Source organism: Pleurodeles waltl, chromosome 10 (genome assembly GCF_031143425.1).
Source record: "Pleurodeles waltl isolate 20211129_DDA chromosome 10, aPleWal1.hap1.20221129, whole genome shotgun sequence".
NCBI lineage: Eukaryota > Metazoa > Chordata > Amphibia > Caudata > Salamandridae > Pleurodeles > Pleurodeles waltl.
The window spans coordinates 1066087854-1066113968 of NC_090449.1; the positions used below are offsets into that span (position 1 = coordinate 1066087854).

Here is a 26115-nt window from a genome sequence, read left to right on the forward strand (position 1 = left end):
CGCAGTGAGCAAGGGACCCCTCTCAGACTAAGTTTCATCTGTCAACCTCCTGGTGATAATATAGCCTTCATTAACAAATGCATGCAGCACGACAAACCATTCTATTAAATGATTTCCATTATTTCCTGCCTGGAAATGATCTGATGCAACAGAACTCTAGACCCACCCACACCAAAGGCGTCACACAAAAAGTAATTACACCTAAGCACGACCGGCTCTCAGTACACCACCATCTTATCACGTCCCCTTGCCAGGAGGGAAACCCAAAAGAGATATGTTATGGTTTTGCAAAACCAACAATTCAGGCAGAAGTAACTTTGGCTCCTAAGTCGGGCCTCTTTAAAGATGGCGCCGCAGTTCCCAACAAACAGCAGAGAGCGTCACAAGCAGCGTCTCGTTTCTATGACAACAGACGCCCGGGCGTCCGGGAGATGACAGATAGGTGTGACAACGAGTTGGAGTTCAGTATTCGGCGACGGAGAGGGCGTGTTCAGCGTTCGGAATCTAGTCCCTTGTACACCTGGGCAGGTCTTTCCGGAAGCTCATTGGTAACTGAGCCACGAGCCTGTTCGTCCTGGCTGTCTGATTGGGCTCTGTGGAGTACGTAGCGGTCGCCTTTAAGGTTGGGCAAGTCGTTATGACTTGATTGGTTGGAGGGAATTGGGTAGCGCGGATAGTGTGGAAGTGATTGGCTCCTGCGCTGGGTGTGGGCGTGGTCAGCCTTGCCACGTCTCTCCACCCGGGCAGCGGAGTTCTGGTCCCGGCTCCTCACCATGGCTTCACCGCTGCTCCTCGCCGCCTTCCTGGGCGTCCTGTGCGGCGCGGCTCTGATCCCCGAGCCGGAGGTGACGGTGGAGGTGAAGCACCGGCCCTTCCTGTGCAAGAGGAAAACCAAGAACGGAGACCTCCTGCTGGTGCACTACACCGGGACCCTGGGGGGCACCGGGACCGCCTTCCACAGCACGTAAGCCTGGGGGGTCAGGGGGAGCACGGGGGTGGGCTGCCAGACACTGCCCCTCTCTCTACTGCACGTACCGCCAGGGCTTTAAATGTGCCGGTGCTGTCCGGAACTGAGCAGCTGCACTGCTGACATTAGAGAGGGAGGGGACCTGCACTTCTCAGCGCTGCTGCTGTGCATTTAATGGGAGGGGACCTGCACTTCTCCGCACTACTTCTGTGCATTGAATGGGAGGGGACCTGCACTTCTCAGCGCTGCTGCTGTGCATTTAATGGGAGGGGACATGCACTTCTCAGCACTGCTGCTGTGCATTGAATGGGAGGGGACCTGCACTTCTCCGCACTACTTCTGTGCATTGAATGGGAGGGGACATGCACTTCTCAGCACAACTGCTGTGGATTGAATGGGAGGGGACCTGCATACTGCTGTGCATTGAATGGGAGGGGGCATGCACTTCTCAGCACTACTGCTGTGCATTGAATGGGAGGGGACCTGCACTTCTCAGCGCTGCTGCTGTGCATTTAATGGGAGGGGACCTGCACTTCTCCGCACTACTTCTGTGCATTGAATGGGAGGGGACCTGCACTTCTCCGCACTACTGCTGTGCATTGAATGGGAGGGGACATGCACTTCTCAGCACAACTGCTGTGCATTGAATGGGAGGGGACCTGCATACTGCTGTGCATTGAATGGGAGGGGGCATGCACTTCTCAGCACTACTGCTGTGCATTGAATGTGAGGGGACATGCACTTCTCCGTACTACTGCTGTGCATTGAATGGGAGGGGACCTGCATACTGCTGTGCGTTGAATGGGAGGGGGCATGCACTTCTCAGCACTAGTGCTGTGCATTGAATGTGAGGGGACATGCACTTCTCCGCACTACTGCTGTGCATTGAATGGGAGGGGACCTGCATACTGCTGTGCGTTGAATGGGAGGGGGCATGCACTTCTCGGCACTAGTGCTGTGCATTGAATGTGAGGGGACATGCACTTCTCAGCACTAGTGCTGTGCATTGAATGGGAGGGGGCATGCACTTCTCCGCACTACTGCTGTATACTTAATGGTAAAGCATTGGCACTCCTCAGTACCGCTGCAGTACATTTAATGGGAGAGTGCCGGCACTCCTGCATTACATTTAATGGGAGAGATGTCGTGTCTCAGTGCTGCTGCAATGCTTAAATACATTTAAAGGGAGAGTACTTGCACTTTTCAACACTGTTGCAATACATTTAGTGTGAGGGTACCCACACTTCTCCGCACTGCTGCAGTACCATTAATGGGAGAGAACCTGGACTTCTCAGCACTACTGCAATACATTTAACAGAGCAGTACATGCACTGCTGCAATACATTTAATAGGAGAGTACTAGCACTTCTCAACACTGTTGCAATACACTTAGTGTGGGGGTACCCACACTTCTCCGCACTGCTGCAGTACCATTAATGGGAGAGAACCTGGACTTCTCAGCACTACTGCAATACATTTAACAGAGCAGTACATGCACTGCTGCAATACATTTAATAGGAGAGTACTAGCACTTCTCAACACTGCTGCAATGAATTTAATGGGAGAATGCCAGCACTTTAGAGCACTGCTGAAGTACATTCAATGGGGAGTACCTGCAGTTCCAGGCACTGCTGCACTGCATTTAATGGTACAATACCTGCACTTCTCAGCACTGCTGCAAGACCTTTAATGGGAAAGTACCAGCACTTCTCAGCAGCAACTATGTACTCCAGTTAGTGAGTACCTGCACAGTATAAGGTTGAGGCTATGCAAATGCAGTAGAGTGCTTTAAAAATGCCTAATTTTAATTAGGTTTGCCTGTGGCTACTTACCACCCAGCAAGGCCTCCATGTGAACTGTTTGAGCTTTCCTTTTCCAGTGCATTGTTAGGTGAAATAGAGGCAGTCCATGGCTACAACTCCCAGAGCCAAATAAAGCCCAGGACTGGACACATGATGTCTGATGTCCTTGAACAAGGTGGCGCGAAATTTTCAGCACCGTCTGTCCAACCAGTGCTCTTCACACCCTTCAAGCATGTGATTCTCCCAAGAGGGGAAGGGGTGGTGTTGGCCTGGTGAGCACATGTACACTAATGGAGACTGAAGATCTCTGGGAGAGTGAGGCTCTTCGGAGTCAGTAGGAGGCATTTCATTTGTCTTGGGGTGAAGATGTGCCAAAGAGGGAGATACCTCCCATATGAGTATGCATTGAGAGGCATGCCCAAGCATGCTTGAACTTGCAGTTTCTTTCTTATGTGTTTTGGGCCCACAAGTCCCAGCATGTTTACTTGTGTTGTCTGGAAAGTCAGGAATGGCTTCTTCTCACTCTCATCATATTGGGCTGGTTGGCAGTTTTATTTCCAGAGCCTCAGGATTAGGTTTCTGTGTCTAGCCACTGATTTTCTAAAATTCAGCAACACTAAATACTTATGTGTAAACGCCTCCCCTACAGTGTGCGTACGAAGATGAATCGGGGTCAGAGTGGGACTAAAATAGGCCCAGGCACCAAAATAAAAGTGGCCCCCGTTAGCGAAGCAGACAGATAAAAAGTGGTAATATCAGGGGAATTCACTGTAGAAGATGGGCATAAAAACCAGCCCACAATTGCTGAAAAAATGGCCCATACACTGATCTGTTAGACCCGCCTGCCTGGCAACGCCTGAATGCCCTATAGGCCAGTCTGACCCTGAAATGAATAGGCGGCCAGGCCTCCTGCTTTTGCATGGCTCTGGGGCTGTATTGTTCCTGATTTGGACCCTTAGATTCCCCCAGAGTCTCAGCTGTGGTGTGGTTCACCACTGAATCCCTGCGAGGGACAGGGGAGGTGCCTTTAGTCTGCATAGGGTGAGCCTGGGCTGGTACAATTCCGTGTTGGCTGACTGTAAGAGTGTCCCCGTTTAAAGGCGTGCATATCGAGCAGAGGTGTGTGGTTGCCTCCAACCCCATCAGAGCTTCCTTGTGGTTTTTAAACTAGCAAACAGTGGCCACCTAGGCCCACAGCTTTCCAGGGAACCAAGGAGTCAGTTTCTGTGCTAACAGGTGGGCACTAGGCATGCCCTGGGCTGCCTGAAGTGCGTCTCCAGACCCCCACGTCGCTTAGAAGAAGGGTTAGCTCTGTCACCAGTGTCTGAGACTTTGGGAGACCACAGCAGAGAGGGGCTACCGGAACCCAACCGTTTGGGGTTGAGGTCATTTGCCACTGGTGTTCTGGGGTATGTTCTCCTGTTGTTCTACAGACTTGACCAAGTACACCCCTTCCACACATGGCACTGAGTACTAAGGGTGAGCAGTTACACGCTTCACTGGGACTTAGTGTGGGACGCTCAAGTTCATCTCTCAACAATCAACAAGTTCACAAAATAGCTTCAGTATCCAGCCCGAGCTTTTCTTTTACAGAAATAAAACATACTTTTAAGCACACAGCAATAGTAAATACTATACAATCCAACTTAATATACAGGGCAGTGTTCCTGGGTGCGACCCTCCCTTGTGATGCTACACTCAGTGGGTTCCCCTTCTAGCCCCATTTGGGTGACCTCTCTTAGACTGTCCCCACCCTTCTAGTAGTTGGGTTAAAGCATGAATCCGGCTCAGGTGCAGTTGCAAGTTTTTCCTGCTTGTCAGATGCGCACTCAAGTCCACGTCTGTCTCGGTTCTCACCCCGGTGGTGCTGTAAGTAGCCTTCCTCGCTCCCTTAGAGTAGATCTTGTGGCTCTCGTGGCGGTGGCCACAACACTTGAAGATGGTCCAAGGCAAGCGGGTCGGCCAGCTGCAGACCACATTTCGATCTTGATGCCTGCCCAGTTTAATACTGTGGTGTAGTGACCGAGGCACAGACCTAGTCCTGGCTGCAGCATTGTCCCCCGGCCCCCAGTAGGTTGTGGGGCTCACCCTGGCTGGGCCGATGGCATAGGTCCTTGAAGCGGTTCCTACCACTGACCAGTTGGGAGTCACCAGGGAGACTTTGCTGGGATGCTTGCGTTCACATAGTAGGCTCTATCTGGATTTCTCTCAGACTATGGGACATGCTGGGCTTCTCTCCTGCAGGGCCAGGCAGACTCCTTCCCTCTTCGGCTTCTAGGCAGACTTCCTGTGACGTCCCCTCGCTTCTGGGTGACTGTCAAACAGACACCATCCCTTGGTGCACAGCAGCCCCTTGGGTAGGCTGAGGAGCACCGCCTTCCCTGGTCATGAAGATCTTCAAACTGGAACACAGTGGGGTAGTTTGGATACCACTTTTTATACTTCTATCCTAGGCTGGAGATCTGGATAAATTGTCTCAAACTGCATAACCAACTTTGGGGTGGTTCTGATTTCAAGAGCGTCCTCTGCAGGCACATCCTTTGTGTAGACTGATGCACCTCATAACCGATAGCAACGTGGCCTGTCTCCAGATTGTGGTACTTACAACGTAAGCACAATAACATGTGACATTCTTGCACCGGGCTGTCATCAGCGCAACTGAAGCACCCGACCTACAAACCTCCTCCCCTTGCACAGCAGAAACTGCAGTCCCACCCCAGCCCCTTCCACCGACCGAATGGCAGTGCTCAGGAACAACGAACCAGCAGCCCCATGCTAACAAAAGGCCTTATGGCATTTCTTAGGGTAACCCTGTCTCCGTTCTCCTCTCTCCCGCCACATGAGTGCATGCCGTACACGTCCACTATCTGGGAGAACCGCCCTGCCCTCCATCTTGTGCTGCATCAAGCCAGGGCAGCCCAGAATGGATCCCACTGACCTCAGTCCTTTTTCACACAGCTAGCCAGATCAGTTCATATGCTACACATGACAATACATACACACATGTGCAAGGTTCTAGATCAGTTACTCAATCAAGATTTGTAAAGTGCGGCTAATCACCCGACAGGGTATCCAGGTGCTTGCTGGTCCCGGAGAAAGCAGTGAGAATGAGGGAAAAGGAAGGAGAAGGGGCTCAAAAAACTGTGGGAAAGCAAGGAGAAAGTAGTGAGAATGAGGGAAAAGTGAGGAGGGCACACACAAAAAAACAGAGAAAAAAACAAGGAGACCGCAGCGAGAACAGGAGAAAAGCAAGGAGAAGGCACTCAAAAAATGGGGGAAAAGCAAGAAGACGGGAGCAAGAGCGATGTAGTAACACGGGCAGTGGCGGGCCTGGGACCTGCTCAAACAGAGACCCAAAACTATACACATAACAGCAGAACATTAGGCAACAGGGACACTGCTCCTCTGCCGACAGTGAGAGAACTTTTGATGCTCCCCTCCAGGTCACTGGACAGGTCCAGGACTTCATAGTCAGGGACAGGCAAATGGCTCTGCATGCATTCTGAATTAGTGTGACCCTAGAATTAAGGTAAGTCATAATACCAGATAAACACGTCTTGTGAACTCGGGGCAGGGGGGGCACACGCCTGTATAGCATGCAGAGGAAGTTCCTATCCCAACATTGAGGTAACAGGCCTTGTGGGTTAGAAGGATCCAGGTCCTTCCCTCACTTTCAGCTTGAATCAAACACCTCTGCCTGATCATCTCACAGAGTTCTCACTATTTTCCATGAAATCATGTCTTAGTGTGAGGAAAATCCAGTCGTTCCCTGGTATGTGAGCTGCGTGACGTCAGACCTTTGTCATTTTGTAATGACAGTCGGGAGGTAAGTAGTTCCAGAAATGGTGCTACCTGACCCTACGTTAAACTCAGTTCTTGCTTAAATTCAAGCCAGCATTGCCAGCAAGTTGTCCTTCTCAGAAGCTTCCGTATCTGCATGAACTTCTCTTCCATCTTCCTGGAGGAAGTAACTCCACTTCTAGCATTCAGGAAGAACTCAAGGCTCACAGGTTCTAGCAACTCCTGAGCCAGTGCCCCAGTCAGTGCCACCTCCATCACTTTCCTGATGCAAGGTACAACTGTTGTTGGTTTGTGGGTTTTTTGCATGTTTTTCCTATTGCTCTATTCCCCTTCTGATGAAACACCCCCTGCCCTACTCCAGTCTTTCTAGTTTTGATGTGAAGTGCCCATGTACTTGCAGACCATAGACATCCTATGTGTATAAATAAATAAAATAAACTCAGTGGTCCCACTAGCATGTCTAACGGCAGATAATAGCTCCTTGAGTCACCTTTTTAAGTGGGGTCCAAGAAGAGTTCCATAGATCTGTGTGAGTTAGTGAGATAGAGACTTAGAAAGGCACCATGGCCAGCAACCGCTGCTTATCTTGCAAAAAAGAGCTCACCATCTCTGGTGATTCTTTGCACACCCGGACCACCATCAGACTAAGAAGTGTAAACAAAATTAATAATAAGGCAGCAGGCATTTCCCATCAGTGCACCCAGGATCTGGAACAACATCTCTGTATCCATCAGGACCACCCCAACGCTCCCTCAATGTAGGGAAGTATTGAAGACTCTCCTCTTTAAAGAACACCACATCCGAGGGCATTAATCGTCCATAACCAGCCACCTCTCCTGTTACTTGCGACATTATGCCCGTTTCTGATGTGTACTTGGTTTCTCTTTTTTAAGTTTATTGAATAAGAAATAGACAGAACAAAACAGTGAAATAAGAAGGATAATTCAAATTCAATGGCTGGTTAATTTAATGAATGATGACATACAATGAGGCTAGAAAATAATACAATCTATATTACCGAACTCATACACACAGATAGGTAAATAAAAAATACAACAATGGATAATAAATTCAAGGAGGTTTCTGGGTTTCATGACGTGTTAGGCTAGCGTTGCTGGCACGTATGCTAGATTTAGATAAAAACTTAGTTAGTGGGAGCCATAGTACATCTCAATGTATTGCTAAATAGAGAGGTGTAACATGGTTCATGTCCAATCTGTGACTGAAACAAATAACATTCTGCCATGATTGAAAGGTAAAAAGCTGGGAATGTTTTCAATTGGACGTAATGAGGTGAAAAGCGACCGCTTTATATCCTTGAGCATGTTCGATCCAGGCTAGTGTAGGACTCCCAAGAGCATATTTGAGATGGAATAAGATTGGTCCCTTTAAAAAAATTATTGATTGGATTCCAAACTTTGCTCCAGAACAAATTAATCTAAGGACATTCAAAACGCATGTTTTACATCTGCATGTGAGGCATGGCATGACCAACGGGGTGTGTTTGATTCATGCGCAAAGCAGTGTAAAATAACAGGAGTAAATAAGAGACGATGATAAATGAAAAATAACGATTGTAGCGTATTGGCAGCCCCGGTGGGTGTATGAATTTTAGTCCAGCTCTTGTCCCATAAAGTAATAGGCCAGCAACCCAGAAGGTCCGTCCCCCAGGCCAGCTCGGTGTTCAATGTTTCTTTCTTTCTTTAGTGGTATTTCGAGCCTTGTATTTTGTGGATGCTTTGGGATTGGCATCTAGCTTGGCAAACAATGAGCTTGAAAGGGTATGGGGGACAATTGAAGAAGGGTATTGAAAATGAGGTTTGACATTGAGTGATGAAGTAATTTATATAGCTTATAAAACGATGTAGGAAGCGAGAAGGTCGTCTTAAGTACTGAGTCCTCCAAGGTTTCCAATAGATAGGTCGAGTGTTCATTTTTACATTGTGATGGTGCCATGGAGGTTGTCGCCAGAGGCTAGAGAGAGAAGTGTGGTTATACGAGGAAAGGGAAGGTAGGCTATGGTGTGGCTATTTTATAATGGGAATAATTGAGGGATATGGTGAGTAAAATAAAAAGTGTCTCCTAGAGTGAGAAGGAGCTATAATAGATGCTTCTAGTATAAACCTCGGTGGGATATGTGAAGATTGAGGAGGGTAGACCGAGAGAACAGCTTGTTTTAGTGAAAAAGCAAAGTGATCATGTTTAAAATCAGGAAAATTGAGACCTCCTTCCGATTTAGTTTTTTTTTTAAGTTGAAAGAGCTAATCTAGATTTCTTTCCTTTCCATAGAAATTTAGAGAGTATTGAATCTATTTCTTTAAAATATGAGTTTGTAATTTGACAAGGAGTCCTAGAAGTACTATAAAGAATAAGTAGGGATGACATAAGTATAAATGAGTCTAATCTACCCCACCATGAAAGAAACAAACAGAGGATTCCATCTGATAATTGTGTCTTCTAGCGTAGAGCTGATTCTGCCAAAGTTTAATTCAATAGTTTCTTTAATGTTGCCAGCGCGCCTGTGTACTTGGTTTCTAATGCTATCGTTTCAGAGTTAATTTACTTCTAGGTGCTGAAGCCTACGATGGTAAACATTGTCTTGGTTGGATTACTTTGGTTACCGAAAGGGAGACCTCTGGCGGGGAGATGAGAGCTGGTGCCCCAGTAGACAGGACTGTCCAGTAATGGAGGTTTGGACTTGCTACTGATGGAGCCAAGGCTGGGTGACCTAGGTTACTTTGAACGCGTCCATTGAGCAAATGCTAGGCATGGTGCTTGAACACAGGTCAAAGATAATATGCACCAGTACAATCCTGAATAAATCAATTCATTTTTTGAGGTATTTACAAAAAAGAAATGCTGTTAGCATGGAAGGGAAAGGATTGCATGGTGAATGATTGAAAAAGTTGAAGCCCTGGTCTAAATCTTTCACTACATGCTGAGCTCTTTATACAGTACCCAAAAGCCTTACTCCTCTACCTTTAAAGCCTTACCCTGTACCCTTGAACCCTGCCCCCCTAAATCCTGCACCCCTTAACCTCAATCCCTAATCCTGTACATGTAATCCTAGTAACTGTAACCTTTTAACTCTTAGTACCTATACCCCAACCATAAATCTCAATGCTGTACCCCAGACCCATTAAAGTTATACCAACATACTTACTTGTGTAACTTTGGTCCTATGTCTCTGAACTCTATACCCGTGTCACACCATACTTCAAACCCCCAAACCTATACCCTAAACCATGACCCTATGCTTTTAAAACTCCTATAGCCATATACCTCGAGGTCTTAAACTTTAACCCTGTGCCACAAACCTCTAATATTGTACTGCAAACTCCTGGCCCTTTACCTTTAGCCTCAAACCCTTCAACCTTTATCACTCTCCTTACTTTAGCATATTTTGGGAACAAACCCGCTGGGAAGTGTTCCATTGCCAAAGTATTTATTTGTAGACCTTCAAGATGAGGAGTGTTATTTTTAGACGTGTTGCATTTGTAATTTTGTGGTCATAGCTAACGCTTGCTTGCATTTTCTTGTAGGTATAAAGATAACAATGGTCAGCCCGTCTGGTTCACGCTGGGCATAAAGGAAGTGATCATTGGCTGGGACAAGGGCCTGCAGGGGATGTGCATAGGAGAGAAGCGGGTACTGACTGTGCCTCCCAGCCTGGGGTATGGGAAAGAGGGCAAAGGTAAGGCCTTGTATCCCACTAACTAACCGTGCAAGAGGGAGTTTAATAGCAGTTAACGGTACATACAGAAGTCCCTTTGTGTCATCCTCGTTGATTGGACCTCCGCGTCTGAGGGGCTGTTGAGCACTTGCAGTGATGGAGTGTTGTTGTAAGGTTGTGTGCTATTGTCCATATCTTATCAGCTTTCAATGTCTCAATAGTTAATTACTGAATCTGAAGTCATTGTCTTTTGATGCTGCCCATGGCTAAACCGGTGAATATACAGGGACCTTGGGACAAGTTATGCATGGGTAACCAGGCAAAGTAGACTGAGATACTGCCGTTGTGGAGTAAGCCAGTTTGATGGCTCTGTTAGTTGAGAGTAGTCATTGGTGTGTCACCTGGAGGCCTCCGCTTTGCACCCGAGAGCAATCCTGGATTTTTATTGTCCAGGAGTCTATCCAGGATTCTTACTGTCAGTAGGATAGGACAGAAAGAATGTTCTGATTGGATTGTACAAGACGCCGCACAGGCCTGCCTTCCAATTGGGAGCTGCTGGGCTGCGTGGAAGGTGAGGGCGGCCTGAAGGCTACTGGGGGTGTGACCTGGTGAACGTTACTCTAGGTCACCAGGTGATGGTAAGCAGTGTATTAGAACCTCACAGTTACGTAACTGTGCAGTAGTGTGTATTAGAACACTGGCATGTTGAAAGCTCCATTGAACACAACGGAGCAACTCAGGGCTTATAATGTCTGGTATAAGCCCGGAACTCCAACATTCCAATGTTTGTCTTGATGTTTCCTCCTTGTAAATTTAGAACATTCTAGCCTTAGTGGGTGTAATGTTGTAATAGCCTTGTAGCCCTTATGTCTCTGGCTATAGCGGTTGTTAAAGGCCCTGAACCAGAGTTAAAGGCCAGAGCCGCAACTGGTATAGCCCTCGGCAGCGGCCTATAAGGATATTATGAAGTACTGAACCTAAAGGTTTTTGTAAAACTTGCTTGTGTGTGAGACCTGCATAACAAACCACCTTGACTCGTGCTGACTTGCTAGTGTTTACTTCGAGCACTTGGAGTGTACAACTCTGTACTAGAAATCTCTTTTAAAAACCACTAACCCCTTGTTATCCCTCCACTCCAAGAAAATGTCACTTCATAACTGTAATCCCGTGGCTCTTCTTTCTCTGTTTAACACTAGATCTGTAGTTGTCTAATCAAAGCCCTTGCATGACACGTTTCGACAGACGGCGACACTTCTTCAGGAGTTAGTGCATGATGCTTTCACATCCTTTTTCACCCTTCCTTCGTCACTGGTTGGCCTGGTAAGAGTTACTATATACGAACAGTTGTCTTTTTGTGGTTCTAACAAATAACCTCGCTACCCGTTGTGTGAAATCTGCACTGCATGTCCTGCTGTTTCCAGCCTCGCTGAATGTATTGAATTAAAGCTTGTGAGAACACAATTTGCATCTAGCAGATTTTCTTTTTAATATTGTGTGTACAGCAGTAGACTGTTTTTAAAATATATATATATATATATATATATATATATATATATAGTCTGAAAAGGCCTTCAGTGAGAACTTTCTGTGATCTGATGATTCTTCTGTTAATAGATGTATTTACTGAACCTCATACATCAAACCCCTCAGAGTAAGTAACATCTCTTATACTTCTGTAACCAGCAGGGTTGCATAGTAGGCAGTACTTTACAAACTAGGAATCATCGGGCTCTGATAATTCTTTGTACGCAAAACCTTAAAGCACCCCCTCCCCCCAAGACAACATCAGTGTGACCTACGAAAGTGAAGAAGTTAAAAATGAAACATAACTTCATAAAGGCTGATCTGTGGCATAAAAGTGGGTCTTGCAGCGTAGCTAAAAACAGGGGCACAAAGTTTCTCCTAAGGCCTAGTGGGGGAGAGCCTGCATGTCTGTTGCTGCACTACACAGTGTTGGATGGATCCTATGGGTCTGACGAGCATCAACTGACGACCACGGATCATCCAGTCCAAGTATGCTTCTTCCCTAGTTCCTGTAGTCTTCGAGAAACTGTTGTAGACAATTTCATGAGCACAGCATTGAAAATTGTGTTCATTCAGGAGAGAGGTGTAATCTTGGGATTATCCTCCTGAAGCAAGAGGTAGATCTCAACATGTGAACAGCCATGTTATGCAGTAGATGGAAATTGGAAGTCCCTAATAAGCAGGCATATACAACAGTCAAAATCCATTTGTTGAAAAGAGTAGGGAAGAAACCAAGCCCATCCTTAGTGTGATTATACACAAATAATACATTTCACAAATTAGGGAGTGTTCTCTGCAGGGACTCATAAACCAGCCCCTCAGGCCTGCAGACCTGTTGAGATGAAGCTAGAGCTTTAAACCTCTCACCCAGCTACGGGGCAAGCAGGCCGCATCCGCAGCAGCCTTGTCCAGGGTGAACAAGCCAGTGCCTTTCAAAGGGGTAGGTGAACACTGTCTCATGGAGAGGTTTGCTACTTAGAGCCAGCTGTCCAATCATAAGTTGTCCACTCAAAGCCTCTAAGTCCAACGCTGAGGGGCAGATGCCTTCTAGAACAAGAGGTGCACCTAGAGCAGTTTAATATGAGCCAGAAGGTCCATGCATGGAGTACAAAAAGAGGGAGCTCAAGAGGTGAAGATGAATCCTACTGTTGATTTGCCACACTCCTATTTTTAGCAGTCATCAAGTCAAGAGGATGGAAAAGAATGTGTTGTAGAGGTGAATAGAGTGTCCTAGACTGGAGTGTTGTGGAGTAGAGTAGCTAGAATATCTCACATGGAGTGGTGTAAATTGTAGTAGAAAAGAGTGAAGTGGCGAGAGTGTCTTTGAGTGGAGTGCCATAAAGTGGTGCAGAGTGGCATAGAGTGGCATAAAGTGGTGCAGAGTATCAGAGTGGAGTGGTGCGGAGTGAAGTAGCACAGAGTGGAGTAGTATCATGGAGAGGAGTAGTGTCTTAGAGCAGAGTGACGTACAGTGACACATAGTTGAGTGGCATAGAGTGAAGTGGGTTAGAGTAGAGTGGAGCAGCATAGAGTGGCACAGAGTGGAGTGTCGTATAGTGGCACGGTGTTGCATGGCATAGAGAGGCATTGAATGTCGTAGAGAGGAGTGGTGAAGTGAAGTGGTGTAGAGTGGCATAGAGTAGAGGGGCCCAAGGTGGCATAAAGTGGAGCTTTGTAGACTAGTTCAGAGTGGAGTAGATTGTCATGGAGTGCCATAGAGTACCGTGGAGTGCCATATAGTGGAGCAGAGTGGATTGGAGTGGCATACAGTCGAGTGGAGTAGGGTAGAGTTGAGTGATGTGGAGTGTTCTCCCGCATCCCCCTGAAACAAACATTCTACCGTTGAGTAAGTGGAAACGGCTCCTGCGTGGAGGAGCAGAAGGACACACTGCCCAGCAGGTGCTCATCTGTTAATCCGAGCATCTACGTCCCGCAGACCTGCCAGATACTGAACCAGAGTTGCCCTGACCCATAGGAAACCAATGGGAGACACTTACTGGGTACAAACTGTTCTTCCTCTGGAGATATGGGTACTCCAGGGTATTTCACTCGGGGTACACTAGAGGCAGCTGTCCTCTCAATGAAAGCATTCCCAGTGGCGGTCAACAGTGCCCTCTGATCCCTCAGTTCACCTTGCACTGGTTTCAAGGCTCTTGAACGGCCCTGTCTGGTTCAGCCTTGGAGTTGACTCCCCCCTCCCCCCCAAAGTGGTGGATTCCACATTGGAGGCAATTTCACAACCCCAGCCCAGAAGCGCCCCAGGCCTGACTATCATAGGCTGTGACTGTAATGCCATGATGGACGCCCGATGCAATGCAGACTCCAGGCCCCTAGACTCACACCTGCGTGTGTGGGCGGAGGCCTTGAGACTCTGTGTCTGGCAGGTATACCTTGGTAGCAATAGGTGATACACCTATTACTCACGCCATCGTGGCACTACCTCCAGCACTGACTACCTTTTCAATCCTTCCTTGGACACTGCAATATCTCCTGCACAAGCATACTTCTGAGAGGGCTTTCCGACCACTCCCCGGTGATGTTGGCAGTTGGCATGAAGGCTGGTGGAGAGAGTGGCCGGTTCCACCTGAATGCCTGGTGGCTGCAAGATGACTCCTTCGCTGGATTTCTCCATAATATTATTACAGATTATTTTGCCCTTAATGGTGGCACGGTTCCCTTCCCCGGCATGCTGTGGATGGCGTTCAAGATGTTGCTGCGGGGAAGGGCTTTGTCCCACATCAGCCTTAAGACCAGAGACCCTGAGGCAAAGCTTCCACTGTCGGAATGGGACATTGGCTGTCTTGAGACTGCACGGGCGACCCAGTCCACAGAGCAAGCTCGGCAGCAGTTTGACTTAGAGTTTAGGCAAGGACTCTTGGACATGGCCTGTCTGAGTTGGTTCCATGCCTGCCTTTTTAATGGCAGTCCTCCGTACTATGAGCTTTGGCCCTAGGTAGATCCTTTGGGCTGAAACCATCTACACAGACCTGTGGGCCCAAGTCTGCGTCAATGGTATATTGTCCACAACCTTCCCAGTAAAGAGGCGCCCATCAGAGCTGCCCATTCTCCCCGTTGCTCTTCACCCTGGTAGTGGAGCCTTTAGCAGAACTGATTCACACAGATGCCAGTGTCCACTGCTTTCAGTGGAGGGTGGCGAAGAGGACCTTCCATGCGGATGACCTGCTCCTATAGATGAGGACCTTCCATGCGGATGACATGCTCCTGTAGATGCCAGTGTCCACTGCTTTCAGTGGAGGGTGGCGAAGAGGACCTTCCATGTGGATGGCATGCTCTATAGATTCCAGTGTCCACTGCTTCCAGTGGAGGGTGACGAAGAGGACCTTCCATGCGGATGACCTGCTCCTATAGATGAGGACCTTCCATGCGGATGACATGCTCCTGTAGATGCCAGTGTCCACTGCTTTCAGTGGAGGGTGGCGAAGAGGACCTTCCATGCGGATGACCTGCTCCTATAGATGAGGACCTTCCATGCGGATGGCATGCTCCTGTAGATGCCAGTGTCCACTGCTTTCAGTGGAGGGTGGCGAAGAGGACCTTCCATGCGGATGACATGTTCCTGTAGATGGCAGTGTCCACTGCTTCCAATGGAGGGTGGCGAAGAGGACCTTCCATGTGGATGGCATGCTCTATAGATTCCAGTGTCCACTGCTTCCAGTGGAGGGTGACGAAGAGGACCTTCCATGCGGAGGACATGCTTGTATAGATGGCAGTGTCCACTGCTTCCAGTGGAGGGTGGCGAAGAGGACCTTCCATGCGGATGACATGCTCCTATACATGCCAGTGTCCACTGCTTCCAGTGGAGGGTGGCGAAGAGGACCTTCCATGCGGATGACATGTCCTATACATGCCAGTGTCCACTGCTTCCAGTGGAGGGTGGCGAAGAGGACCTTCCATGCGGAGGACATGCTTGTATAGATGGCAGTGTCCACTGCTTCCAGTGGAGGGTGGCGAAGAGGACCTTCCATGCGGATGACATGCTCCTATACATGCCAGTGTCCACTGCTTCCAGTGGAGGGTGGCGAAGAGGACCTTCCATGCGGATGACATGCTCCTATACATGCCAGTGTCCACTGCTTCCAGTGGAGGGTGGCGAAGAGGACCTTCCATGCGGATGACATGTCCTATACATGCCAGTGTCCACTGCTTCCAGTGGAGGGTGGCGAAGAGGACCTTCCATGCGGATGGCATGCTCCTGTGATGCCAGTGTCCACTGCTTCCAGTGGAGGGTGGCGAAGAGGACCTTCCATGCGGATGACATGTCCTATAGATGCCAGTGTCCACTGCTTTCAATGGAGGGTGGCGAAGAGGACCTTCAATGCGGATGACATGCTCCTATACATGCCAGTGTCCACTGCTTCCAGTGGAGGGTGGCGAAGAGGACCTTCCATGCGGATGACATGCTCCTATACATGCCAGTGTCCACTGCTTCCAGTGGAGGGTGGCGAAGAGGACCTTCCATGCGGATGACATGTCCTATAGATGCCAGTGTCCACTGCTTCCAGTGGAGGGTGGCGAAGAGGAGCTTCCATGCGGATGGCATGCTCCTGTAGACGCCAGTGTCCACTGCTTCTAGTGGAGTGTGGCGAAGAGGAGCTTCCATGCGGATGGCATGCTCCTGTAGATGCCAGTGTCCACTGCTTCCAGTGGAGGGTGGCGAAAAGGACCTTCCATGCGGATGACATGTCCTATACATGCCAGTGTCCACTGCTTCCAGTGGAGGGTGGCGAAGAGGACCTTCCATGCGGATGACATGTCCTATACATGCCAGTGTCCACTGCTTCCAGTGGAGGGTGGCGAAGAGGACCTTCCATGCGGATGACATGTCCTATAGATGCCAGTGTCCACTGCTTCCAGTGGAGGGTGGCGAAGAGGACCTTCCATGCGGATTACAAGCTTCCATAGATGCCAGTGTCCACTGCTTCCAGTGGAGGGTGGCGAAGAGGACCTTCCATGCGGATGACAAGCTTCCATAGATGCCAGTGTCCACTGCTTCCAGTGGAGGGTGGCGAAGAGGACCTTCCATGCGGATGACATGTCCTATAGATGCCAGTGTCCACTGCTTCCAGTGGAGGGTGGCGAAGAGGAGCTTCCATGCGGATGGCATGCTCCTGTAGATGCCAGTGTCCACTGCTTCCAGTGGAGGGTGGCGAAGAGGACCTTCCATGCGGATGGCATCCTCCTGTAGATGCCAGTGTCCACTGCTTCCAGTGGAGGGTGGCGAAGAGGACCTTCCATGCGGATGACATGTCCTATAGATGCCAGTGTCCACTGCTTCCAGTGGAGGGTGGCGAAGAGGCCCTTCCATGCGGTTGGCATGCTCCTGTAGATGCCAGTGTCCACTGCGTCCAGTGGAGGGTGGCGAAGAGGACCTTCCATGCGGTTGGCATGCTCCTGTAGATGCCAGTGTCCACTGCTTCCAGTGGAGGGTGGCGAAGAGGACCTTCCATGCGGTTGGCATGCTCCGATACGTCGAGGAACCCCACACCACGATCCCTTGACTCATGGAACTCCATCGTATCTGTGGAGACGTGTCGTGGCAGGGTGAGTTGGGGAAATCTACTCTGGTTCCCATCAGGGAGGGGGGGACCCAGTGCCAGCGAGTGTGGGGCTCCGGATTCGGTGGATGAGAAAGAAAATTACTCTCTCGCAACAGTGATACTGGGAGCTCCATATATTGCCACTGTTGTCCAAAACTAAGGAAGGAGTTAAAGTTTGGGCGTCTTTACTGCTCTCCATGGCAGGCCCATGGTATTCAAGATGGGGAACCTTCCTCGCTGCTCGACCCCCTCGTGCTGAAGCCTGCAAGGCGCTACAGGCTCAAACCAGCGCTTTCCTTACGGGCACGGAACACTCCCCGGGGGCTCCTTTTAAGAAATGCAGGTAAACGCTGCGTGAGGCAGGACTGGGCTGGGTAGGTGTCAGGCTATACTACCGAGCATCTCATGTGGTACCTGTCAATGACTTGTCATAGGCAGACAGCGGTGGCCCTGTCATGAGACTGAAGCGCGACCTCATTCAGCCCAGGCTCCACCTCCCTCCCTGCCCCTGGCTTCATGCCTCCCCACCCTCTGCGGGCAAGGCTCCAGCTCCCTGCCCCTGGCATCATGCCTCACCTCCCTCTGCGGGCAAGGCTCCACCTCCCTCCCTGCCCCTGGCTTCATGCCTCCCCCACCCTCTGCTGGCAAGGCTCCACCTCCCTGCCCCTGGCATCATGCCTCCCCACCCTCTGCTGGCAAGGCTCCCCCTCCCTGCCCCTGGCATCATGCCTCCCCACCCTCTGCTGGCAAGGCTCCACCTCCCTGCCCCTGGCATCATGCCTCCCCACCCTCTGCTGGCAAGGCTCCACCTCCCTCCCTGCCCCTGGCCTCATGCCTCCCCACCCTCTGTGGGCAAGGCTCCACCTCCCTCCTGCCCCTGGCCTCATGCCTCCCCACCCTCTGCGGGCAAGGCTCCACCTCCCTCCTGCCCCTGGCATCATGCCTCCCCACCCTCTGCGGGCAAGGCTCCACCTCACTCCCTGGCCTTATGCCTCCCCACCCTCTGCTGGCAAGGCTCCACCTCCCTCCCTGCTCCTGGCATCATACCTCCCCATCCCCGGCGGGCAAGGCTCCACCTCCCTCCCTGCCCCTGGCATCATGCCTCCCCATCCCCTGCGGGCAAGGCTCCACCTCCCTCCCTGGCCTCATGCTTCCCCACCCTCTGCGGGCAAGGCTCCACCTCCCTGCCCCTGGCATCATGCCTCCCCACCCTCTGCGGGCAAGGCTCCACCTCCCTCCCTGGCCTCATGCCTCCCCACCCTCTGCGGGCAAGGCTCCACCTCCCTCCCTGGCCTAATGCCTCCCCACCCTCTGCGGGCAAGGCTCCACCTCCCTCCCTGGCCTCATGCCTCCCCACCCTCTGCTGGCAAGGCTCCACCTTCCTCCTGCCCCTGGTCTCGTGCCTCCCCACCCTCTGCGGGCAAGGCTCCACCTCCCTTCCTCCCTCCCTGCCCCTGGTCTCGTGCCTCCCCACCCTCTGCGGGCAAGGCTCCACCTCCCTCCCTGCCCCTGGCCTCATGCCTCCCCACCCTCTGCGGGCAGGGCTCCTCCTCCCTCCTGCCCCTGGTCTCGTGCCTCCCCACCCTCTGCGGGCAAGGCTCCACCTCCCTCCCTGCCCCTGGCCTCATGCCTCCCCACCCTCTGCGGGCAAGGCTCCACCTCCCTCCTGCCCCTGGCATCATGCCTCACCACCCTCTGCGGGCAAGGCTCCTCCTCCCTCCTGCCCCTGGTCTCGTGCCTCCCCACCCTCTGCTGGCAAGGCTCTACCTCCCTCCCTGGCCTCATGCCTACCCATCCTCTGCGGGCAAGGCTCTACCTCCCTCCCTGGCATCATGCCTCCCCACCCTCTGCTGGCAAGGCTCCACCTCCCTCCCTGGCCTCATGCCTACCCATCCTCTGCGGGCAAGGCTCTACCTCCCTCCCTGGCATCATGCCTCCCCACCCTCTGCGGGCATGCCGCGTTATAGCGCATTCAGTGGCCAGCCAAGGCCCCAGCTTCGGAACCGCACTGCAGGGATGTGGCCGTCAGGACTCCTTGGGTTTGTGCGCTAGGGCTAAAGCGCGTCTCCACTCTTGAGGCCCTCGGCACAGGCAGTCACGTCCGGTTATCCCAAGATGTAGCTGCCAAGATCCAGGACCGGCTGTCACGGTTTTGTCGCTGCCTACACTTAAGACGCCCTTGAGACATACAGGGCCATGCTCACTGCGGTCCCGGGGTACAGCCCCAATGTAACCCAGCAGTGGGCACCCTGGGTACAGTGTCCTCCCTCGGTATATAAAATAATGCTGAACAATGCACCAGACCCCTGGGGGCTCCGGACCAGGTGGTGATGAGGCAAAGATGGCGTCCAGGCTGTGGAACATCAGTGCAGTTTCAGCTCATCCAGTTTAAAATCTCCACAAAGTTTACTGTGCACCGTCCCAGCTGTGGGAATTGGGAGACGTCACTAGTCCAAGATCCTCTGTGGGGCTTGAATGAGCACCTTTGACCACTTGAACCGGGAATGCCCAGTCACCTGTGCTCACTGGTTGGCCATTAACAGAGCCCTGAGAAGAGGCAAGGATGGTAGACTTGAACTGAACCCCCAAATCACTCTGCTGGGATTCCTGACACCCTGGAGGTGATGGGGCGCCCGAACTCTGGTCCAAAGAGTGAGCTCGCCTGGTACTGGCGAGACTCCTGTGTCCTTCCACTGGCTGACCCGGATGCAGCTGTGTACAGCGGTGGAGGATCCGGTGTTTACGGCTCGCGGACTCCTAGGAAATAGGCAAAGATCTGGGAACCTTGGATCCAGGTGACAAGAACTCTTGGGTGAGCCAAATCTTTAGCTAAGTTGTGTGTGTGTGTGGGGGGGGGGGGTGTATTGCATCAGCATGATTAAAATTATTGATTATATTGGTACTCAAGGAAGAAATGTCCTGACTTATGGCACATACTGGTCTCTTGTTACGCTGTCTCATTTCTTTGGAAAAACAATAATAAAAGTGTTAAAAAAGAAGTTTAATGTGTTTGTTAATGGCCTCACATTAATAGGCTCCCCTTCGATGCTCTTCTACTGGTCAGCAATTAGTCTAGTCTTTACATGGCTGTTGTTTCTGTTTCCAGTGCTCGCCTTGGGCATTAAATGTTTGTTGAGTCAGGGTTCCGTTTTTAAGACCCTGCCCATTCCGAAGAATTTCTCTAAAATCTGTATAATAGATGTCTTGATTGATCAGTGAACCCTTTAAAAGACTTTTAAACCATTCTGGTAAGTCTGTGGGACTTCGGAGCAGTGGGAGCCGAGGGACCGGTGACTGTCTGCCCTACGCGTTTTTTGGGGTTCATAGTATTACACCCCACAAGGTAGATGACCAGCATTTGAATTTATGTTCCAGGCAAAATCCCCCCCGAGAGCACGCTGGTGTTCGATGTGGAGCTGATGGAGATTAGAAATGGCCCCAGATCGCACGAGTCCTTCCAGGACATGGACCTCAACGACGACTGGAAGCTCTCCAAGGAGGAGGTGAGTTCTTCCGGGGCAGCCCCCAGCTGGGCCTGCTAATCTGATTCCCATGTTCCTCCCCGTCCAGGTCTTCATCACCCTACCCTTTTTGTCTGGAATAATGTAAGCACTTTTTGTTAGTTTTTTTTTCTTTTAGCTGAACTACCTTTGCAGTTTGCTCAATGAAACAGCAGAAGCCTCCTGTCCAGCTTGTCTGTCTGGTTACTACAGTGCTTAATTTGTGCTTGTTGTTTCCGGTGCTGAGCACCGGCACTTATGTTTGAGGCCGGCACTTATTCTTCTGCCTCAAGCATTTACAGCGAGCAAAAGACACATATGGGTAAGATGGAGGAAGAGAAAAAAGAGAAAGTGTCACAAAGGGAGAAAGCAGAAAGCTGCCAGAGTGAGCTGAAGGGGCATGTAGTGGCTGTAAATGGATTGAAGACACTTCAGGATTACGCTGCCTTGTTATTCTGGGTTCGCACATTTAAATGCAGCAGAGGCGTGTTTAAGAGGAGGGCTTTGAGCACCGGCACGTTTTTACTTACAAATTAAGCACGGAGTTATTATGTCTACAGCCTTCCTTGGAGACAATCTGAGATTGTGTTTCCTTCTAAGACCCTGTTTTACCTCGCTAAATCTTGTGTGTGGCAATCTGAGATCCGACCCCAAATGTCAGCAAAGCAGAAGGTGTTGCCATCCATGAGCTCTGCTGTGCCGACCAGCGGTGGGCATTCCTTCTCATGGGCATAGCTGACAGTATCAAGAACACTTGCCCTGGCAAAGCTCTGTTCTTGGCAGAAGCTGGTTCTTTGCTTTCCTAGCTGCATGAACGCGTCTTCCTCAGCCAGCCAGTACTTTCCACAGTCTCCCTCCGCCTCCTCCTCCGTGCCACCCTTTACCATTGCACACGGGCTCTTCCTCCTGCCAGCCCCTCTTCTTTTCTCCTCTTCTTTCTCTTTTCTCGTCTTCTCTAATCTTTTTTTTTTCTCTCACTTTTTCTCACCCACTTCTTAACTCCTTAGTCCTGAACATGTTTCTTGGTTTTCACACCTCCCCCCCCCCCCTCTCTCTCTCTCTCGCTCTCTTTCTCTCTCTCGCGCTCTCTTTCTCTCTCTCTCTCTCTCTCTCTCTCTCTCTCTCTCTCTCTCTCTCTGACTCTCTCTCCCCCCTCTTTCTCTGACTCTCTCTGTCTCGAGCATCAATTACATTTATATTAGTTTCCTAACTAGAGTGGGAAACCTGCCTAGCTGTGTTCAAATCATTTTTCTTTTTAATGTCCTTTCTTTGCTATAGAAAGGTTGTTAACATTATGCACGACGCACAGGAGAAGAAGGTTTATGGTATTTCATCAACAAATGTTAAGGTTCGGCGTTTGTATGACACCTCTGGTCCCTTTAATGTGTTTATCTCTGTGGTATTAATGTCATGGAATTAAAAACGTAACCCGCTCGTCTTGTTGTCCACCCTGCACCATCACTCACCACAGGAAAGTTCTGGGGAGTCCCTTCGATGATTGTACAATCTGTTGTGGCATCACTCACTAGAGGGCGCATAGGAGCAAGTACCCTCCCTGGGAGACGGGGTCCCTCGCTCTCCAGCAAAGCCCGCATATAACAGCCTGGGGTTCGCGCTGGGGGGACACCTCGCCACGAATAACCTCATTATTATCCTCTATCCCCTTAGTTATCTCAAGCCCACGTTGTGACCTCCTTTCAGTGTTTAGAAAAGTGTCATATGGCATCTGTGCCAAGTACTGGCAGGTCACAGCATTGCTTCCTCGGGTGCAAGGCGGCCGTGGTTGCAGAGTGCCCACCGGGGGCAGTTGTGGGTGAAAGTAAGGGTTGGGGGTCAGGATTGGACGGCCTTACTCCGGGGGCATCTGTCCTTGGACCCCAGTGCAGTCCAGTGCCCCCACCCAGCCAGCAAGTGCTGCCTGTTCTGAAGCGGGCAGGAAGGGCCCAGGCTTGGCCCTGGCGCAGACCGACTTCTCTTCTTAGGGCAGATATTGGGGATGTCCTGCGCCCCTCTTCAGAGGGCCGATGGTTCCTGTGTTTCCTCCTAGTGAAGCTCTCTGGGCGCAGAATACAAGAGGGCTTTATTTTTCTACTTTCTTTGTTCCTTCTGCAGCTTTTTCAATGATTTCTTTCTTTTAACCTAAGCTTTTTCTTTGCACCCAGTATCTTACCTCTAATAATCTTGGGGATGGACTATCCCTTCCTGTTCCTCCAGAACAAACTTCTCGTACTAGCCTGCCAGGTTCTCCCAGGAGGACCATGGACCTTAGTCAATCCAGGAAGCTGCTCAAAATTTGCTAGTTTACTTTGTAATCTGGTGCTTAGGTAGGACATGTTGGACCACTAAGCTCGGCGCCAGGACGCCTTCCAGGCAATCATGCATTTTAAAAATTAGTTAGATTTTTACATGTGTGTTGAGTATGGCTTGGTCACTGTAGAGTTGGTTTTCAGATATGTATGTGTGCATATCGTGGCACATGCATATTTCCAAGACACATCTTCACTAATCCCCCTTCTCTTGTAAAACCAACCAGGTGAAGGTCTACTTGAAGAAGGAGTTTGAACGGCACGGCACAGACGTGAACGACACCCACCACGACATGCTGGTGGAGGATATCTTTGATAAGGAAGACGAGGACAGCGATGGCTTTATTTCTGCCAGAGAATTCACCTACCAGCATGACGAGCTCTGAATCCGCCTGCCTTGGGCACCGGTCTAACTCGCCCTCCATGCCTCCACTTCCTGCATCTCGAAGACCCAGCATCCCTTGGAGCAGATGTTTACCTACAGAGATGGGTTGGAGAACCTGCCATCAATTCAGTGCCTTACGAAAGGATGAACTCTTGCCGCCCAGGAACCGGCTCCCCAAATATCTGTGAAAAGCCGCTCTGAGAGTAGTTGCGCACAGCAAGAACATTGCGCCACGCAATCTCTCCCAGTGGCAAGATGTCTACTTTAGTAATTTATGCAGAATGACTTCTGACAAGTTTACTTGCAATGTAGAAATGTTTTTTACTGATTAATATACAGTTTTGTTCCAACATTATTCTATTTGTTTTTATTAAGTAATGGTTACAATGTAGTTTACGTTTTTAAATCTTGTAATTTCTGATGCAGGTTTTCCTTTTTTTGTTGTCCACCTTGATATCCCAAAATGTTCATGTTGGGCGGATATTAATGTGCAATGATTTCTTTGGCCAAAGTGGCTCTTTCAAATGATGGTTAAAGTTAATGAGCGCTGGTACTTCTTAAAATCAAAAAAAAAATATTGCACACAGAACCAACCAGCCGAGACAAAGTGTTGTTGGGATCCACCCAGTGGTGCAGAGATGGTTAGGAGATCACACAATAGATTCACAAATTTTCACACTCTGAGAATAAACAGTGCGTTAAGGAAACCTATTATTGCTAGTGATATGGCCAGGCAACAAATTATTTAAAAGCGCTTCAGGAGGTAGTTTTCCAAAAAGTATTTCCTAACCACAAGCTGAGAAACCTTACTCTGAAGACCATGTGATGTTCTTCTAGTATTTATTTCTATTTATTTATGGTTTCTTAAGTGCTCATTTATCCAATGGGTGTCCTGGTGTTAAGCCTAACATGTGTACTGCTAATCAGAGATTAGATGTAGGCAGAAAAGCTTTCAAATCTTTACAGACTTTTAAAAGACCCAGTTTGAAACAAAGATGAATAGGCCGGTTCCTTCCAGGCTTGAGCCGTGACCACCAACAAAAGCCTTGCCCCCGTAGAGCAGCTCTGTGAACTCTTGTGTAAATCAAGAATGCCAGCCAATTTAGAGCGAAGCAGCCTGGAGGGATGATATCTTTAAACCCATCTGACATATAAGAGGGTGAAATGCAGGGTAAAGAGCTTATGAGCCATGCAGAGGGCTTTAAACTGACATCTCATCTTAATGGGCAGCTGGCGAAGCTTTCAAATAAGGGGAGAAACCCTATCACATTTTATTTTCTCAAAAACCAACCTGGCTGCTGTGTTCTGTGTGAGTTGCAGTCTCTGCATTAGATACTCTGGTAACCCAAAATATAGGGCATTACAATATTCCAATCTGATAAGTACCAAGGTTTGTACCAGCAACTGCCTGGTTTGACGAAGGATGAACCAAGTTATTTTCTGTAGACTTCAATTTATTGATACGTAGCTCAGAGGAAGCACTGTTATCAAATAGCACTACTACGTTTCGAGCTGATGAGATTGGTACGGTTCATTCGCACAAAGAGTTTGGCCACCACATATGCAACCAGATCGAGGAAGTCCCAAAAATCAGGACTTCCATTTTATTCGAATTTAGGCAAAGCGAGTTGTTCTTCCAGATCACCACCTTCCTCGTAGAGCTCTGAACTGTTCCTAAGTAACGGTTCCAAAGATTGCTCCCCAGTCCAGGAGTTAAATAGATCCATAGACATAAGCTTCTATATTAGACCTAGATTTCTCTAGACAGTCTTTTTTTTATTTTTTATTTTATCAATTGTAGACCAAGCCCTGTAATGCATAGCTCTAGTTGGACTTGGGAGGGTTGGGGCAACCTTCTTATGTGGGCGGAAAAAAAATAAGCTTCTGGTTGGATCGTAAAACCTCGTCCACTGATTCCCCCCACTATCAGCTCTCTTGATGTAGGATGCCGTACCCCTTACATTCCAGGTCAAGAATCTATATTGTGGGGTGTGGGTCAGTGAAGGCATGCTGGACATCAGTCCTAATACAACGTGTGAGAGATAATATCTTCTTATCTACTAGTTGTATCTTGCTACTTGACCTCCCACTGCACTCACAGCGGCCATCACTCATGTTCATCCCCGTTATTAGTATCCCATACACATAACAGCAGTGCCGTTCACAGTAATACAATGTTAGGCATAGTAAAGCAAGCCTGTAAATCAAAGAACACCCCAACGTCATTAACAATCCCCCCCGGGCTGCAACCACATAGTATATCGCCCAATGCGCGTAGTCCTGTGCGTAATAACATTTACCATGATATCTTAGTGAACAACGTGTCCAAAGATACATCGTGTGGGGACGATGTCAACGCGGATATTGGATTACCCCGCAGTGGGGCCCGTGTCGTATTGTGAAAGAGGCCCCCAGAAGAGTCAGTGCCTGCAAAACGTTCCCGTTGGTGGACGAGGGAGGGGGTGGTATCTGCTGGATCACAATACAAAACCCATTGGTTGCTTGGGTTCAAATAATATCGCCTACTGATCCAGGTCTGATGTGAGGATCCTTTTTGCCTCCAGTCGAGGAGATCTCGGAGCCCCCCGGACCCCGACGT

At 49.7% G+C, this 26115-nt stretch overlaps 1 protein-coding gene across 1 annotated transcript; it reads left to right on the plus strand.

The window, feature by feature from the left end:
• Positions 1-659: 659 nt before the first annotated feature.
• FKBP14 (FKBP prolyl isomerase 14) lies at positions 660-23871 on the plus strand. Its single transcript, XM_069212098.1, has 4 exons — positions 660-964; positions 10113-10264; positions 20701-20828; positions 23359-23871. Exons 1-4 carry the CDS (start codon positions 774-776, stop codon positions 23515-23517), a joined length of 630 nt encoding a protein of 209 aa, XP_069068199.1. The 5' UTR covers positions 660-773; the 3' UTR covers positions 23518-23871.
• Positions 23872-26115: the final 2244 nt, after the last annotated feature.